Raw genomic sequence first — 17,942 nt, 5'->3', positions numbered from 1 at the left:
TCAATCAGCTTGAAAGTGGTTCATTTTGGATCCAGGGCTGCTGCCACATGATATAAATTGCAGGTCTTTCCACCAGAACAGTGGGCTGTGTTAGATTGATTAAGAGCAGGTGGAGACACTAGGTCTTGCATCAGCCCAGACCCACAAAACCTCACCAAAACCCCCAGTCACAGACAGGCATCTGCAGCAGGGCCCTGGGCACCTCCCCACGGACAGACCCCATGGGCAGTGGGGAGGAGAGGGACCACCAGTGAAGTCCTGCCCTTCTGGGATCCTGCTCAGCCCTCCCAGGAATGAGGCAGCTGAATTTCCAGAGTTTTTTCAATAAGTATCTAGGGAGTGGAAGGGCACCAGCTCACCCCTGACTCAGGGAGAGGGTTGTAACCCCTCGCCTCATGTTACAGCACAACCTTTAAACATTGCATTATCGAAAGACTCACCAAATAAAACAACACTGGGTTGTCAGCAAGAGACCTTAGCTCCATCCCCAAGGGATGGAACTTTTATCCTCCCCATCCTTCTGCCTCCCCCCTCCATGGGTTACGCTCAGACTCCCCTCTGGATCTCTCATCCTGCAATGCTTCCCCTGAGATGTACTTCCCCTGGGGCTCGGAAGCAAAGGCTGTGAATGCTGTCTCCTCCAGCTGCTCTGCCAAGTTTCCAGAGGGAAGGAGACCAGGGGTGCCAACAGGGATGAATGAACAGAGAACAGGCTCAGGAGCCAACCCTCCTTTGCCATCAGTCCATCACGGCAGTGCCAGGCGATGTCTGGGAACAAGGGACAATCTGATGGGAGCAGGTGGAGATGGGCTCAAAGCAGGAGTGTGTGGAGCTGCACGCTTGGGGAAAAAGGGAAGGGCAATCAGCTTGGAATAAACCAAGAGCCACTGAGTGTGTTCTCAGCAGCTGCTCAAGAAAGGCTTTAGCTACAAGAACTAAAAATTATTTCTCCTGCGGACGTGCACACCCCAGGTGTACACTGGCCTGGGAACCCTCCTCCAGCATCGACTCTCAGGGAGACAAGCTGCCGATTCCCAGGGGCAGGTACAGCTTTCGGCAGCCCTGCTCTCCTGCCAGGTATGGAATTCAAAGTGAGTCAGGGTGCCAGCCCGAGCCAATTATAACTCAGTGACCTGCCTCGGCACTAGCACGCACGGGAACGCGCCGACTCCTGCTGCCAAATGCTGGAAAGCTATAAATGGGAGACATTTGGAAAGAGAAAACATTGAGGAGCCAACTTTTAACTAGGCTGAAGTGCATTGGCCTGTACATGTTCTTTGTGGAGGGAGAGAGGAGGAGAATGATGAAGATCTTAGATGCACTGCTGGAAAAATACTGGTGGTTTCTTATACAGACAGAGGTAGTCCTTATTTAATGGAAAGTGTTTCTCCTTCTCTTGAGCCCCATTATGGGAATTCACTATTTCTACACTTCTGCTATGGTGTTTAGGCTGCTGGCTCTCAGTGCAGTCTGGGCACAGAGGAAAAAGCAGTTGCTAGTGCTTTGTAGCAGAAACCTCACCATAGGAAGCTGTGGGTTTTTTCTTGTCCTTGGTCACGCAAGGGCCTGTCTTTTGTGATCCAGCTGCCTAAGAGTGAGATCCTGGTGATTTATTTTTGTGGCGGGGTGAAACCACGAAGTACATTGCACACGCAACTGCACAGAATTTTGCTGAACTCCACAAACCCTGGAGAAAAAAGAAATCCCCAGAGTGTTGAAATAAGATTCCTGTTACGAAATAGCTATTGAAAGAGCCCTGTTTACAATCCCTGGACACAAAAAGGCATCCATCTCCCGAAGCCACAGACTGGCAGAGCTGCCTTAGGGCTTTTCCATCAAAGAGGCCGCCCAGACCAGGCAGCACCCAGGAGAAGGGTGAAATCCAAGGAGTGCCTTGGCTGGTGTTCCCACCTGAAGGAGTCTTGTGCTGTTTGGGACACATTATTCAGCTTGCCTGCCCCTTGTTTTCCACATCTGAATTAAGATAACACACACTTCACCTTTGTGAACTGTGTGCCCTGCCAGAAGCCCAGGTTAAAGAGCAGATGAGAAGGAGAAGTACAGGCAGAGGAAAGTAAGCACAGGGCTCACAGTACTGGAAGAAATGCAAGAGGTTCATTTTCATTTTTCAAGAGTCCAACAGCCTGAAACAATTCATCTTTTTGTGCCAGCTACAGTCATCTGAGCCAATTTTAATGTGTTGTTTTATTTAAAAACAGTCTGAATCACTAAGATACAGACTTTCCCCCCCCGCCTTTGCCTGGTGCCTCACACAACAGGTGAGGAACCCCCTCCAGAAGGCCTAATCTGTCTTGCACATCGAGACAGCAGGCACAGACCATTGCCTTTTGCCAATTTTCTCACAGAAGTAGGCACCACTTCAACAGACAATTTATTTTTTGGTGTTACACACAAAGCTGTTGGCCTGAGGGCTGCATGACTGTCCAAGATGTCATGGTTCCAGGTGGGTCAAAGCTGAAAGCTTCCAGCTAAGAACCTGAAGGATTTGTTAAACATATGGACAATTTGGGAAACACACTCAATGCACAGGCAGACTGGAGTGGGAGAGAGAGCCCGAGTAAATTTTAATGTTGCTTAAAATCCTCGGTTTTTCTGTCCCTGAATCATGCTGCAAGCGCCCTTACTCCAGCCTATGTCAAGTGTCCAACCCTGGGCTCAAAATTAAACCTCTGTGCAGAGAAGCAGCCACAGAGCATCACCTGCTCCTACAGCCTTCAGCTGGGACAAGGGCTGAAGGAAATGTTTCTGACTGCAAGGGGAAAAGCCCTGGGGTAACCTGTCCCCAAGAAGGGCACTCTTGAAACACAACAGGATGGAAAACAAGACAGGAATGGAAAGAGCCAGGCTGGTCGAAGTCATAAGTCATATGAGGAGTGGCTGAGGGAGCTGGGGATGTTCAGCTTACTCAGTAAAGGAGGTTCAAGGGAGACCTTACTCTCTACAACTGCCTGAAAGGAGGCTGTAGCCAGGTGGAGGCTGAGCTCTGCTGCCAACCAACCAGTGACAGGACAAAAGGAAATGGATTCAAGCTGTGTCAAGAGAAGTTAAGGTTGGACATCAGGAAGAATTTCTTCATGGAAAGGGTTGTCAGGCATTGGAAGGGACTGCCCAGGGATGTGGTGGAGTCCCCATTGCTGGAGGTGTTCAAGAACGACTGGACGTGGCACTCAGTGCTCTGGTCTGGTCGACAAGGTGGGGATCAGTCACAGGTTGGACTTGATGATCTTGGAGGTCTTTTCCAACCTAAATGATTCTGTGATTCTGAAAAAGTGGCTGCAGCTGAAAGGCAGAGACGACAAGGACATGGAGCAGAGCTCCTGCCCAGGGCCAGCACAAGGGGCTGGTAATATCAGGAAAGGTATAAAAGGGTTGGGTTTGGATGTAAGGATGTTTTAGGAGTGTATCAAGACATCAGTGGCTCTTGGTCACATGAATACTTGAAATGACTACCATCGTGGCTGATGAGCTCATAATTACAGAGTGGGGAAAAAATGTTTCTTTTTGGGGGTTTCCATAAAAAAAACACGAAAGACAAGCCAGAATCTGTTCTCTAACCAACAGGATCCTTCCAAGAAACTTGTTAACCTCCTGCCGAGTGATGCATCCAATGTGATCCAATGGAGCCCTGCAGTCACTGCACAGCTCTTCCCCTGCCAGCATGGCTGGAAGCATCTCTCAGGCACACCAGACCCTAGTCCTTTATCTCTGTCCACCAGAGAAGCCACTCACATGTCTAATCACCAACTTCCATGCCAGCAAACACTCTCAGCATACCTGCCAGCCCCAATTAGTGTCCTGGATACAACTGGCATCCTTGCAAGCATCAATCTTACTGCCTTTATTTCTTAGGAACAGCATCCATCTGCTCCCAATAGCTCACATCTGGCATAGTGAGTGTTATTCAAGAGCCTCAGTCCTATTTGAAGGAAATTATTCCTCCAGCCAAGAGATTCACGCAGAACTGAGTTTGGTGTTTGCAGTTACAAATTTACTACAAATCATACAGTTACACACGGTTGCAAGCTTTAGAATTACAATTTTATGTTTCTTAATCCCTAAAAAGTTCCCTCATGTAAATTGCCACATGATGGAAAACACAGAGAAAACAAGGAGGAGAGGCAGAAGGAACCTGAGGACAGAGATCTACACAGGAAAAATGCTCCTGAGCTCTACCCAGGTCCCTGAGAGCTTTCTCCTACAATGAGTAGTGTGTAGGAGATAGAGTTGATCCTTGGTTTCATCATTCTTCTCCCAGTTTCACCACCTGACATGATACACTGAGCCTCCCTGAGGTGACCCCAGAGCAGAAAAGGGCATGATTCCCAAGGGACAAGAGCCACCACTTCATCTGCTTAAAACACTGTCCTGGGACTAGGAGGAAGCAGCAGCTTGTACCTCGTGCTGGGATACAAGAGATCAGTTGGGGAAGAAGTGTTGGTCACCAGCCCTTAATGAGAAAGTGACAACCTCCTGCATGACAGTGAATGGCCCTTGGTGTGGTCAATGGAATGGAAACAGGTAATTAGGTAGAAAGAGGATGTTTTGCCAGCCTTGGAAGGGAAATGCAGGGTGGTGCTTGGAAAGGCTGCTGCAGTGATGAGCTGTAAACCTGGACTTCTGCAGGACAGAGCAAGGTTTGGGCTTGGACACCAAAAGGAAGAGCTCTGCAAATCCACAGTACTTGGGTCAAACCTTGAATGCTCCCAGCTGGTAACAGCACAGCCTTTGTGGCATTGCTGCAACCAGCAAGGTGGCTTTAGAGATTCCCCATTTCAGCACGGGGAACACAACTGGTCTGACATCTCTGCATCCAGACAGATGCGGGAAGGATTTTTTCACGGGAAGGGTTGTCAGGCATTGGAACGGGCTGCCCAGGGAGTCAGAAGTCACCGTTCCCTGAAGGTGTTCAAGGAATGACTGGACATGGCACTCAGTGCTCTGGTCTGGTTGACAAGGTGATGATCGGTCAAATGTTGGACTCGATCTTGGAGGTCTTTTCCAAACTAAATGATTCTGTGGAGTCAGAGATCAGTAAACTCCAGGCTTCACTCCTGTTTTGGCTCAGCAGACGGTTTGTTTTGAGTGTCATTCCTGCCTGGCTGGGGAGGGAAGGACACTGCCCTCCGGCTGCAGTGGGAGCCGGCGAGGCTGTCAGTATTAAGCGTGCACGTGTTTTACTTGGCCCTACTCCTAAAATAATTGTTTGGCCACAATGGAAGGTGACAAGCGAATCAGCTGTGGCCCCACAGGGAATATCAGGAGAAAATCCCCAACCACTCACATGTCTGTGGCTGTGCTGCTCTGAACTGCAGCATCACATCAGCCCAGGGTCAGCCTCCACCAGCCCTCACTCCTGCCCCACCAAGTTCTCCTTTTGGATCAAATGGCTTCTGTCTCACTGACAAGGAAGAGTCACTGAGAGCAAAAGAGGGTGCACCAACCTTCACCCGAATGCGGCCAGAGCTGCTCTTGAAAAAACAAAACCCTGCTCAGCTTCTGACAGGAGCATGAAAAGCTCAGCCAGAATCACTGGGAACATTGATATTAAATTAACAAATATCTCTACCCAAACATGCATGTACTGCAATTGCTCAAGGCTGTAAGGATGAATAAATTTGGATGGATTTTCACTGGATAACATGAAAGACAGATTCTTGACACAGAAATCACCTGCGACTCAAGTTTCCAATTCTTCCTCCAACGCACCAAAAGATCATCAGACCCGGACCCGGGGAAAATATTTTCCCTTCTTACTGTTTTCAGAAGCAGCTGAACCATTTTAGTCAATCAGGGTTTTCTGTGGGGGTTTTGTGGATTTTTTTTCCTTTTAATAACCAGAGGCATGAATAATTTCCAGCATGGAAAATTTCTGCCTAAAGAGCTAAAACTGGCCTAGAATCATCCAACAGTCACACAATAAAGCCCTCCAGCAATGGTAACAGTCAGTGCTACCAAGCCTACCTAGAGCATTTTTTTCCACTGTGCTAGGAGGATCTGTTTCACTCCTCGCCTTTCAATCCAATTTCCACTGTACTGCACCACAAGTTTAAAATAAGGACACCAGGAAGCATGTGTGATAAGGGGGAAGGAAGGGAAAAACCACAGATTCCTTCATTCTTTAAACAGAGCCAAAAAGGAGTGGTTACTTTTTATTTTTTAAGAAAAAGCTGCAGGGAACCAGGAAGGGGGGAGATGTTTGCCTTAAACTTTCCCATCTGCACAATGAGATACATATATATATATATGTGTATAAAGTACCTCTGACTCTAAAGGTGCTCCAGGGTATTTTGCAGAGCCAGTTTGAGGCTCTAACTCCAGACAGCCTCCAGTGATGACACTTTCCATTTAGGAGCATGCACAGATCCAGCCAAGATGGAAGGTGATGGAGACAGGAAGGATGGCCACTATTCCCTACATTCCTTCTTCACAAGGAGCAAGGGAGCCCAGGGAAACAACACAGCTGGAGGCACCATTTTATTGAATAAACCCCAAAAGATTGTGCCCTCCTTGCAGCAAACAACGGAATGAGCTTGGCCACCACCTTGGAGCACCAGTGAAGATAAGATGCTGTGGAGAAGGAAGCACGAGTTCCATTTCCTTCCAGCCCTGGCTGCTGCCCAACAGCTGTTCCCTGTTTATTTACTTTAATATTTCCTTGGTTACACAAGCAGTTGCACACAGCTTAACCCCTGCCTGCACCAGAAGCTGCCCATGCCACCCTACCTGGCCTTGCCCAGCAAGATGATGCAGGGCAGTACCACAGGGCAGGGGATGGACACCCAGGGTCTTGCCAAAGCTGGGCTCTCACTGGACTGTGGCCTCTACATGGTCAGATCCACAGCTCTGCAGAGGGTGCCCTGTTGGGCAGGGGACAGGGCACCACTGATGTGAGCAGCATCTCACACAATCCCAGGCTCCACAGGCTGACCTGAAGCCAGGCTGAACCTGGGAAAGCCATCTGGATTCCCAGGGGCTTGCTTTGCTGGGCAGGCTGTAATTTTAGCAGTGTCTGGATGCAGCAATTTCAGGAAAGGCATCCTCATTCCCAGGCAAGCACTGCACCCTTTGAAATACAGCCTACAGCAATGCTCAGCCTCACGTGAGTGGGATGCTAGAGGCACAAGGTGCCCAGCTCCTCTCCTGGTCCCACACACAGCCCAGGAGGGACATGCCAGCGGCCCTTCTGGCAGCTGCTGCCGCTCCATAGATCACTTCATGCATTTTCTTTTCTCCTCTGCACAGAGTCTGTTCCAGCAGCTCAGTTTGTGTTTTGGCTCATAAAGCTCAGCCAGACCCCTTGGCTTATCTCCACGAAGGAGGGGATGGAAAACACCCTTTGCCTGCTCACCCAGAACACTGGCTTTGGTTTTCTGCAACCCAGCCTGTCCCAACTGCCTTTCCAGCCTCCTCCCTCCCAGCTCCATTTTCCTCCTGGCTCCTCCCTGCACCAGGAGGTAAATGAATCATAGAATGGGTTGAAAGGGACCTTACAGATCATTTAGTTCTAACCCCCTCTGCTGTGGACAGGGACACCTCCCAGTAGACCAGGTTGCTCAGAGCTCCATCCAACCTGGCTCTAAACACTTCCAGGGATGGGACAGCCACAACATCTCTGGGCAACCTGTGCAAGTGCCTCACCACCTTTACAGGGAAGAATTTTTTCCTAATATCTAGTCTAAACCTACTCTCTGTCAGTTTGAAGCCATTCCCCCTTGTCCTGCCACTACATGCTCTTGTAAAAAGTCCCTCTCCATCTGTCTTTAGGCTCTCTTCAGGTACTAAAGCAGATGTTGCCAGCTGCCCTCTGGGCTGGCATTGGCCCTCCCCAGAATGTCAGTGGGACACCGACCCAGGGAATCGGCACTTTTCAGCGGCAGCCCTGGTTTGCTGTGACAGCTGCTGGGAAAGGCATGGCATGAGCTCCACAGGAATGGAATTTGGGCCTAACTTTAACAAAATCTTCCCCCAAAGCAAACAGAAAGTCCCCAATAAAACTCCCACCAATTGCACAGATTTCTGTTGCAGAAACTCAAACGCACAGAAGCAGCCCTGGGCACACTTAGCCCAGAAACCAACAGCAGAACATTAAAACTGGGACTTGCAAAAGTCCCAGGATGTTCCCACTGATGTGCAAGAGGCACCGGAGTGAACAGTCCGTCCAGTTTTTGAGGTTGCTTTTTTCTTGCTTTCTCAAGGATGCCCAAAATTGTGGTTAGGTTGCCTCAAATCAAAGCATTTACTAGTAGACCACAGAAGGCATGGTCAGCATAAGGCAGAAACCACACAGCTCAACAGACCTTCCTAAGTTAAAACCCCCAAAACTGGATAAATTCTTACCTGCAGGTCAAAGAACTTGCTGTACCGTCGGTATATGACCTCTGTGGATCCATTGGACCAGGTGACCTTGATGATGTACACCTGTAGGGAACAGAGGAAGGAATCAGAGAGGAGTGACCCAACAACCCACACCACAACTCAAACACTGCTAAAGCTGCCAGCACAGCCCCCAAGGCTGGGTGTCAACCAGGGAGTTCACAGGAGAACTTAAAATCATTTCAGAGATACCAGAACGTACATAAGTTTAAATTATTAAGCTCCACCACTGTAACTGAACTGTCTGCTAAATGCTTATGGCTGTGAACTGAGATAGGTCCCTAACCCTAAATAATGGTACACACCAAACACCAAAGGGCACCTCCATGTAAAAACACAGTTCAAGTCCCTCCAGACACATAAGGAGTTAATAACTGAGCCTTGCCATCCCATCTGCAGCTGCAGCATCAAGTTTGATGTCAAGATCCCAGAGCAGCCCCCACACTAGCCTGGCTCCTGGGGCTGGGGTTTGCAAGAGCTCAAGCCCCCAAGGTTTGAAACTCCATCTGTTCTGCCATAAGCAGCTCTGAGGTTCTGGGTTCTTTCTGGGGTGTAAACTACCCTCCTGATCCTTAAAATGATACACAATCAATCCTCATCATTGCAGGTTATTCACAGACCAGGCTTTTACTGGTGACAAATGCAAAACATAAAACCAAAACTCAACCCATTTCATCATTTGTTCTTCTATGAAAGACAACAAGGAAATAGAAGAATGAGACAACGCCTTATCTAATGTCCTCACTTGTTGTTCACAGAAACCAAAGACAACCCTTGATGAGGTGCCAGTGTAACACTCAAGTGATGCAAATCTCAAATTGATAACAGATTGACTGAGCAGAACGAGGGCACAGTCATTTTTTTCTCCTAACTCATGTCCTCATTTCCACCAGAAATTCAAGTATCAACTCACTGAAGCAGGAACAAAACATTAAAAAGCCCAGGTGAAGGGACCTGCTAGAACTTCAGCTAACACAATAAGGCATGAAGGCTCTTAGAATGCTGATGTTTTGGTATTTAAAACAGAATCCCTCAAGAGTTTCACAAGTTTTCCCACTGAGATGCCCATTTTTCCAGATTCTGGAATGTGACCAACATCCCAGCCCGATATCGAAACTCAAAAACCAGGAGATCACATGGATAACACAACACTCAATGATTTGAGCTCATCAAACCTACTCAAATGCTGTACTAAAACTCTAACCAAAACCTCACTCTGCTGCTCAGAGGGCTGACTCAGCATGACCCACTGAGGTGAGGAGACTCCTGAAGAATGTCAAACTCTTCCCAGTGGAATCATTTCCAAATTAAGACAGAAAATGAGGCAGAAAAATGAAGCAAGTTCTTATTGCTGAAATAAAGAACTTCCCTACTTTCAACCCAGCAATTCAACATCCACTTTTGTTAAACCCGATGATGAGCCCAAACACAGCTGTGAGCTGGTTGGGTGTCACAGCACCAGCAACCTCTCCCAGACAAAATCTGAATCTCTTTCATTCACAAACTCTTTGTTCTGAGCCAAAAGACCTGCGCTTTCTACATATTAACACAAGGAAGACAGAAAGCTCCTGCAAGGCAATATCTGTGCCGGCGGTGGAGACCTGGATAGACCATGCTCTGCTACGAGGGAGGCACCACAGCATCAGCAAACTAAGCGTTAACTTGATGCTAAGTAAGCGTCCAAGCTGCCTTTGCCCTCACCCCAGGCCTTGCCGGCAGGCCAGCATGAGCTCATTTGGGTTGGAAGCTCAGCTGATATCCCAGCTCTCTTACCAGTCTACAGCACTTCACGGGGTTATATCACCGCTGGCTGCCTGCCTGGAGAAAGCCTTCCACTGGGGCAGCAGGAAGAGCCAACTTTTCTTCATTGTTTATTCCTATCCTGCCTTTATTTGGAGTCAACAGCTTATTAGACTGGGATTTTAATCAGGATGTGGATTTACTCAAGCCAAAATGAATTCAGAGCTCTTAAGGGTAATAAAGCCATGAGATTTGAGGGCACGCCACACTTTATTGTACCCTTTGCTACTGAGGGAAGGAATACTTCTCCTACGCACTGAGGTCACTCCTATTTTGCTGAAATGCACATCTCCCAGGAGTCAGGGTTACATTTTCTTGCACATCCCATTTGAACAGCACAAAGGTCTCCAGGGGTATCTCCTCACCTACTTATGGAAAGCGGAGAAGATGGGGAAGCCCACAGGAATGGGACCTCCACAGTATCTACAAAATCACTGCCTCAGTAAAGCTGGAAATATCCCTTGTCCTTCCAACAGTTCCATCCAAGGTATTCTGTTGACCAGAACCATCACAGATCTTGGTCTCTGCCAATGCCTAATCCAGTCCCTGCTGTCCTAGGGATAAAAAAAGACACCAGAAAACACAACTCAGGTGCTCTCCTCAACTAACAACGAGAACGCAGATTTGGGAGGGTATGAACAGTGCCCTGGGCCACCCTGCAATGGTTTCCAGAGGGACTGGAGATGATGAGGCAGAGAGCTCACATAAGCACCTACACATCGCCTTCTCACATGCTTTTGGAAGACACTTGCAACAATCAAGACAGTTTTGAAAACATTGCACTTGGTCTAAAGTTTCCCCTCTTGACCTGGCACTGCACCACGTCCTGTCAGGAACAGCCACCATGAAGTAGCAACCCAAAAAAATCCAAATTTTGTACCGAGAGGAGCCACCCCTTCAGCTGCTCCCTCAACCCCCAGTCCTGGAGAGGCTGCTCCGAGGACAGGCTTTTCCCAGCCTGGCTATGTGGGTGAGAGCATGTGGAAACAGTTATTTCATGGGTCTTCTCCAGCTCCGATTTCTACGGTCCTTCAAAGAAATAACACAGAGAAACCACCAGCAGGCCTTTTCCGTGGAAAGAGCGAGGGGATCTCCCAGGGCTGCAGCTGGCACTGCCTCTGGGACATTAACCCATAGGGAGCACTGCTGGGAACGGGGGGGGGGGGCTGCCACTTGGATCCCTCTCTGACATTTCCTCGCAGAGTGGGGAGAGCCGAGCAGATGGCGGGGAGGCAGCGAGCGGGTGGATTCAGGAAGGGGGCTCTGCAACCCCATCCCGTGGGATGGGCCCCTGGCCAAAACCAACAGGCAGAGTTATCTAAATATTTACAGCCTTTTCCAGGCCAGCAGCAGGGTCTGCACCAGGGAAGGGAACTAGCTGACTTGGTGAAACTCAGGAACCGTCACCTCCTCTCCCTCCCTCTGGAAAGGACACCCTGTCCTGCCCCCCTCCCAACCCTGAAAGCCTCCATCCCTCCATTCCAGTCTCCATCACTGCACGTGTGTCACGCCAAACCCTGCAGCAAGGGCTGATGCCTGAAGGCAGTGGGTCAAGTTGAGCTTTGGAAGAGGCAGAAACCACCAGGATTGAACCCTCCTCAGCTTCACTTCAGTCATGGGTTGGGGGAATAGCTGAAATTCGTGTCTGCGGTTCCAAAATCCTAGAGGTGCAGCTCACGGCATTTGTCCGCCTAGACCAAGGCCAGAGGAGAGGCAAAGAGCTGTCAGGGCCATTCAAACACACTCAAAATCCTGCTTTCAGGTTTAAAGGAGGCACACACACGCCCTCCATCTCCCATCACTCATCTCCCAGTCTCCAGCTTCCCTGCCCTTGCACCATGAAACTATAGTCCCATTGCAGCATGTTATGGAGGCATTCCTGGCAGGACAACCTTGTCAGAACCTCAGCAAAGGCCAAAGCAAAGAAGCAAGGCCTGCCCTCCAATCCTGGGGGTACAGAGGCCACAGGGACAATTCTGGAGGTGCAGGTGGATCTTGTTTAATGCCAGATGAGAGGAGCATTTCACACAAACACCAAAAGCTCTCCATGCTCCCATCCCTCTGGAGGGCAGAAATGGAAGAGATCCTTCAAAGAAATCAGAAACTTGCAGATTCAAAGGCGGAATTACGACAAACTCCATGGGCATTTGGCTCCCAAACTCCCTGGGATCTCCAAACTTCTCTACATTACAAGTAACTGGTCACATGCCAACTGCTTAAAAATTACCAGTTGAGAAGTGTAACATCAGGACCAGAACTGCCCAAGATTCTCCTTGGTCACATTAGAAACCAAGTGCCCTAAATGGAAACATAACATAGAAAAAGGCCCAGGGAATCTTGCAGTCCACCCAGTGGACACCATGAGCTTGGTCCTCTCCAGCATGATCTGGCATCTGTCACTGCTCTCCCCTCCCCAGCACCTCTGGAGACACAGCTCAGAGGGAGAACGGGACAGTGGAAAATGGGACTGAAAACCCTCAGAAGGGAACTGTCAAAAAATGACAGTTTGCTAAAATAAATGCAAATGGCACCTGGCCAACCGTAACAGAGCTGTCAAAGGGAGCTGCCAGTCAGCTCGGATGGCAGCAAGGGCTCTGCAGCCCTGGGGAAACACACCGGCAACTCACAGCAGGAGAAAGCTGGAGGGAGATCCTCCTGGGCAGGATGGCAGCCCAGGCAGGGAGCAAGCTCCAGTGCTGGGCATCACCAGAAGAGCAGGGAGGCTGCAGGAGCCAGCTCAGATCCACATCCAGAGCAGTCAGAGTCACGGGGACTAGAGCGCGGAACAGAGGGGAAGAGAAGCCAGTGCAAATCATCTCTATCTGAAAGGGCAGCCAGAGACTTAATTATTTTTTTTCTTTTCCTCTTGAAGAAACGAAGTAGTATAAGCCATGGGAGCAGTCAAACACCAGAAGTATTTTTCCAGGGACTGCTGAAGAGCCTCGGTGCTGCAGACAGCGGTGGCTCCTGGTGACTTCCACTGCTCAAAGGGACTGAGAACTCCAGAGCCCTTCACAAGCCCTTGGTCTTGCACCTTCCCCAGGAGGCACGTTGTCCCATACAACAACGTGCATAGAGAGAGGAGATGATTTAAGCGGGTGACTTGAGGCAACAGAATTAAGAACAGACACTGAAAAAAAAAAACAACCAGAAACAGTTTCCCGTTCTTGAAACGCGAGGCTGTGTGACCTCCTAGGAGAGATCTGGGCTCCTTGCATAAATACACCATGGACTAGCTGGGAAGCAGCCTGGACTGCTTAAGTTTGAGTAGGAAGAAGGTAGAATGAAGTTACAGGAAAACCTAGACCTACATTTTCAGCCTTTCTCCTTCCACAGGAGCAGCTTTCCTAAGTTTTGCATGGAGACTTGCAAGGCATCCTGGCTGGTGGTGGGCACCCATAAAGCCCACAAGTGAAGCTTTGGGAGAGGGCAGCTGCTGGCTGGCCTGGGAACTCTGCCTGGCACAGCTGAACCAGGTAGCAAGTCCAGCCCAAGCTTAGCACCGTCCAGCTACGCCAGTTCAAGCCCAAGAGCAGCACAGCCATAACAACAGCAGCTCCCCCGGCATGGCACAGCCCTCCCTGGGTGCCTCTGGAAAAACCCCAGAGCTTCTCCAGCATCCCTGTGCCCAGAGCTCCCACACACCGAGACCCTATTGTTCCCACACTGGAGGCACGTGGACAATGTCAGGGTGGAAAGCAACACCGTCACTTGGAATGACACCTCCACAGGGATGCAGGGACACGCAGCTCTGCCCAGTGGGCACCAGTGTAGGTCCCCAGCCTCCAGCAGAGCTTCTACAGCAGAGCCAGACATAACAGCCTCCAGTGGAGGCAGAGCTGTCTGCAGAGCTGTTTCCAAAGGGTTGGAGCCTGTGTGGTCTCGGGTCCAGGGAGACTATGTACAATAAACCTCTCTGTGGAAAACTCCACATATTTAAAGCATCTCTCGCCAGCGAAGGGGAAAAGCATCAGTCAAAAGCATCAGTCTTTCTATTCCACTCATGCTAACCCCGACCCTGAAACAGGGAAGTGGTGTGAGAGCCTCGCACCCTCCCTTCGGCCACCACATGAGAAAGGAGTGCTGAGAAACCCAAAGGGGCTGAGAAACCAAAGCAGCTGAGGGACCACAGCTGAGCCAAACCAGAGCGGGTTTAATATAGAAAAGGGAGTGGGAAATTGTAAGAGGAAAAGAAAAAAAAGGAAGGAGGTGGCTAGAAACAAAGAAAGTTCTTGGCATCAAGCTGCTGTGCTTGGCCTCTCTCCATCAGCCTTTGCTGCTTCAGGCGTGTAGAGCTGGGGAGGGGGCTCTTGTGCCATGGGATGCCAAAGCTTGGAGCGGGAGAGCTGACCCCTAGCTTCATCCCCAGACAACTTGTCACCCCCTCACTCCTGCTTTGTGCACAGAGAGAACTGGGAGAAGGGTCATGCTGGCTCACACAGCACTGGGAAAGGCACGGAGAAGGTACTCCAGCAGCAACTGCAGGTTATCAGGGATGCTGTGTGGTCCCTCTAGCAGATGAGACAGGCAGAAGCAACAAGCCAGAGCTACAGGGAGCTGGGCAACAGGGCTGCAGGCAGCATCAGGACAGGCATATCCTCCCCACCACAGCATATTCCCCAAGCCAGCCTGCCCAGATATCAGGACTACAAAGCAGCCACCTCCCCTCGTTCCGATTCATCCCTTTGACTGTACCCTCTTCCCACTCTACTATTGTACAGTTTACCAGGGCACAGCACTGCCTGAGCACACAGCCAACGCTGCCGGGATGACATGAGGCTATGCCGACCACAGGAACCCCAAGGGCAACCCACTGAGCCCTGCTCAGACCCCTCAGTCACACCACATATGCACCCACTCGTTTGCTCTGAGTCACACTGAAGGTCAAACATATGGATTCTTTTGTTTCCTATTTCCCACTGCTACATGAAACGGCCGGAAGACAGGGATACCCTCCAAAGCAAAGCTGTGAGGGATCAAGGTCACCAGAGCTCTGAGCAGGCAGAGGCAGTGGATGGCCCCAGTGCTGAAGTTCACTGCTGGAATTGAGGATGAGCATCAGCTTTCTACACAGAGCTGCACCCGCCTCACTGGCCGTGTGACAGGCAGGATTTGGCCCATCCACTGAACTGCGACATTCAAGGTTTTCTGCAGCCTTGACTGACATGATTAGGGAAGAAAAACAAAGCAGAATTTGCATTTGAGTGCTGGTTTTCATCCACAAGGCTACGGGGGCTCCCTTAAACCCCAACTCTATTGAGAGGTGAGGTGGCAAGGAGGACTGGTTGGCTCTGTAACGCTGGACGATGCATGAGGACAGGTCAAAATTTCTACCAGCTACAGGCTCCAAATGCCCTGTGGCCTGCCTGGAGTGGGAGAGCATTAACCAGCCAGCAGGAAATGGGATGAGACATGGCAGAACCACAGGATATAACAGCAAAACATCACTAAGGATGCTGAGAAAGCCCTCAAACTTCTAGAGGCCACCAATACTCAGACTCCAGCTTCCTGGGCTCACCCTTGCTTCATACATTTGTTCTCTTTCATTCCTAGTTTGGTTAACGGCTCCTGCATAGATTTCACACTATTCATTGTAACCTCCTGCTTCCTAGATCTAAATGTACCCAGTTCCTTCCGTTCCCCACAGGACATTCCCACCATACCAAGAGCATGGTCACCCTTCCCAGAGAGCACAGCACAGGGGGAGTCATCCCCTGATGCCCTTTTTAAGCCACACAACCAGTATGATTCACAACGGCAGAAATAATGCAAGGTGACACTGTGCCAGGTCCCCACAGAACTCTGCTCCAGCCAGGCAAGCCAGGATCAGAGGACCATGACACACAGTCCATGGGACACAGGTTCTTCAGAAGGCACCTTCTGTTCTATACATATAAGGCACTGAAGAACCACTGAATGTGTAGATTGGCAGCTCTCCTGCCTCACTTGCCATTCAAATGCTCTTCCCTGAACACTCCATAATCAATTCCAGATAAGCAGTTGGGTTGGGTTGGACAACCCATGAAACCACAAACGGCCTCACCACTACAAGGAACAGCAACGCAGAAGACACCTACCACCACGTCACAAATTCCACATCAAAAATATAATACATATACTTTTTGAATGTAGTTTTCCCTCAAACAGGTTTTAAAATATTTATAGATGCTATCAACCAGATTCCAACATGCACTGTTAATTACTTTTGCAAGGCAGCTGCCACAAATGAGGTGTTCACCTTGTTTAAAGTTCGCCATCTTGTAAACTGAGCTTGCAAAATAAATCTATGCTGCTCACTGTTTAAGTTTCCCTTTTCAAAGCAATATGTGTGTGCAAGGAGGCTGGGAATGGAAGTCCTGCAAGACCATAGTCCAGGTTTCCCAATAAACTAACACAACCTAAAGCATGCTGCTCTCTCTTTCCTGTCAAACATATACATATAATTTTGCTTTGTGCTCTAGAACAACCATTTAAAACTATATGAACTATGAAAATGTTCTTGGTGGGCAGGATGTAGAAATGAAGATGTGATTCAACAGCTCTGCTATTAACACATAGAACAACACAGACATTGCAGCTGCATGAAAACGAAACATCCTGAAGCTTGCCCAAGGGAAAGAAAACAACCAAAATCTGGATTTAGTAGGGAAAAGCTTTATTTTAGGGCTTCTACTAGAGAATAACAAACACAATACTATAAAAAGATTCTACGTGAAGTCCTTTAAAGGAAAATTTAGTCTGTTTCGACTATGCCTTTGTTTTGGGTCTTTTCTGAATAAACATTCATTTATCAGAGACTTGGCCAGACCACAGAAATGGCAGTCTGCTATTCTGTCACTCAGAATGATTATTTTTAAACTTTACTCTTGGACTTGGCCTTTTCAGATTTGCAGTATAGCCCCAGAGCCCTTGCCAGCAGTGTCCCTGAGGGGCAAAAGCTGTGATCACTTCATATATGATTATATGGAAAATGTTACTGCAGGGTGACCCTCCAGCCACTGCCTGGAGGATGGAGTCCCCTTCTTCACTTGGACGATGGGCTGCCTCTATCCAGAGCATCCTGCAACAAACACCTGCACAAGGATCATTTCTTGCTGCCCCTTTCAGGTACTGCCCAAGGAAAAAAGGCTAAAAACACAAGTGGCACAAGTGCAGTTTGAGGGCACAGGGCCGTGTTTGGGTCCCCAGCTGAACCCTGACACAGCTCATCACACATTCAAGCTGGTATCCAGCTACTCAAACCCTGCCCTGGACCTTGCTGCGTCCTGGCCCAGCCCAAGCCCTGCAGTTTGGTGGAATATTGTGCCTCCTATTGTGCAAAATAGAACAAGTTTTTTTCTCAGGCAACACAATTCTTTTTGCATGCATTATCGAGGTGAAAGGCAAACCACACCAGCCTGAATAGAGCCAGCCTCTCCTACAGCCCTCCCCATCACAGGCATCAATAAGGACTTTGAAACACTGCTTTGATCTCTCTTTTCTGGGAAAGTGGAATTCACAACTTTCTGCTGTGGCCTCACTACAAGCAACACAACTGCACCTTTGTCCAGCAAAGAAAAGCCCTCATCGATGCAGAGAGGAGCCCGAGCAGTGCAGGTCAGTCACTGTCAGGCTAGCACAGAAGCAACAGGAGGAAAAGCCAGCATGGTCCTCCAGCCTCCCCAGGGACAGTGAGCACTGCCTCAGGGGATGGAGCAGAGCACATCTATGCTCAATAAGGAGAAGCCAGAGAGCAAAGGTTTAACACA

General features: G+C 49.3%; 1 protein-coding gene across 1 annotated transcript in view; it reads right to left on the bottom strand.

Annotated features, from left to right (window-relative positions):
* Positions 1-17,942, bottom strand: part of SH3PXD2B (SH3 and PX domains 2B) — a 69,078-nt gene that overhangs the window by 49,035 nt on the left and 2,101 nt on the right. Inside the window, exon 2 of the mRNA XM_032703279.1 lies at positions 8,359-8,439. Coding sequence (XP_032559170.1) covers positions 8,359-8,439 — 81 coding nt within the window. The remainder of the gene's footprint in view (positions 1-8,358; positions 8,440-17,942) is intronic.

The sequence above is a fragment of the Chiroxiphia lanceolata genome, chromosome 15 (assembly GCF_009829145.1).
Source record: "Chiroxiphia lanceolata isolate bChiLan1 chromosome 15, bChiLan1.pri, whole genome shotgun sequence".
NCBI classification, from domain to species: domain Eukaryota; kingdom Metazoa; phylum Chordata; class Aves; order Passeriformes; family Pipridae; genus Chiroxiphia; species Chiroxiphia lanceolata.
This window is presented reverse-complemented; position numbering and strand designations above follow the sequence as displayed.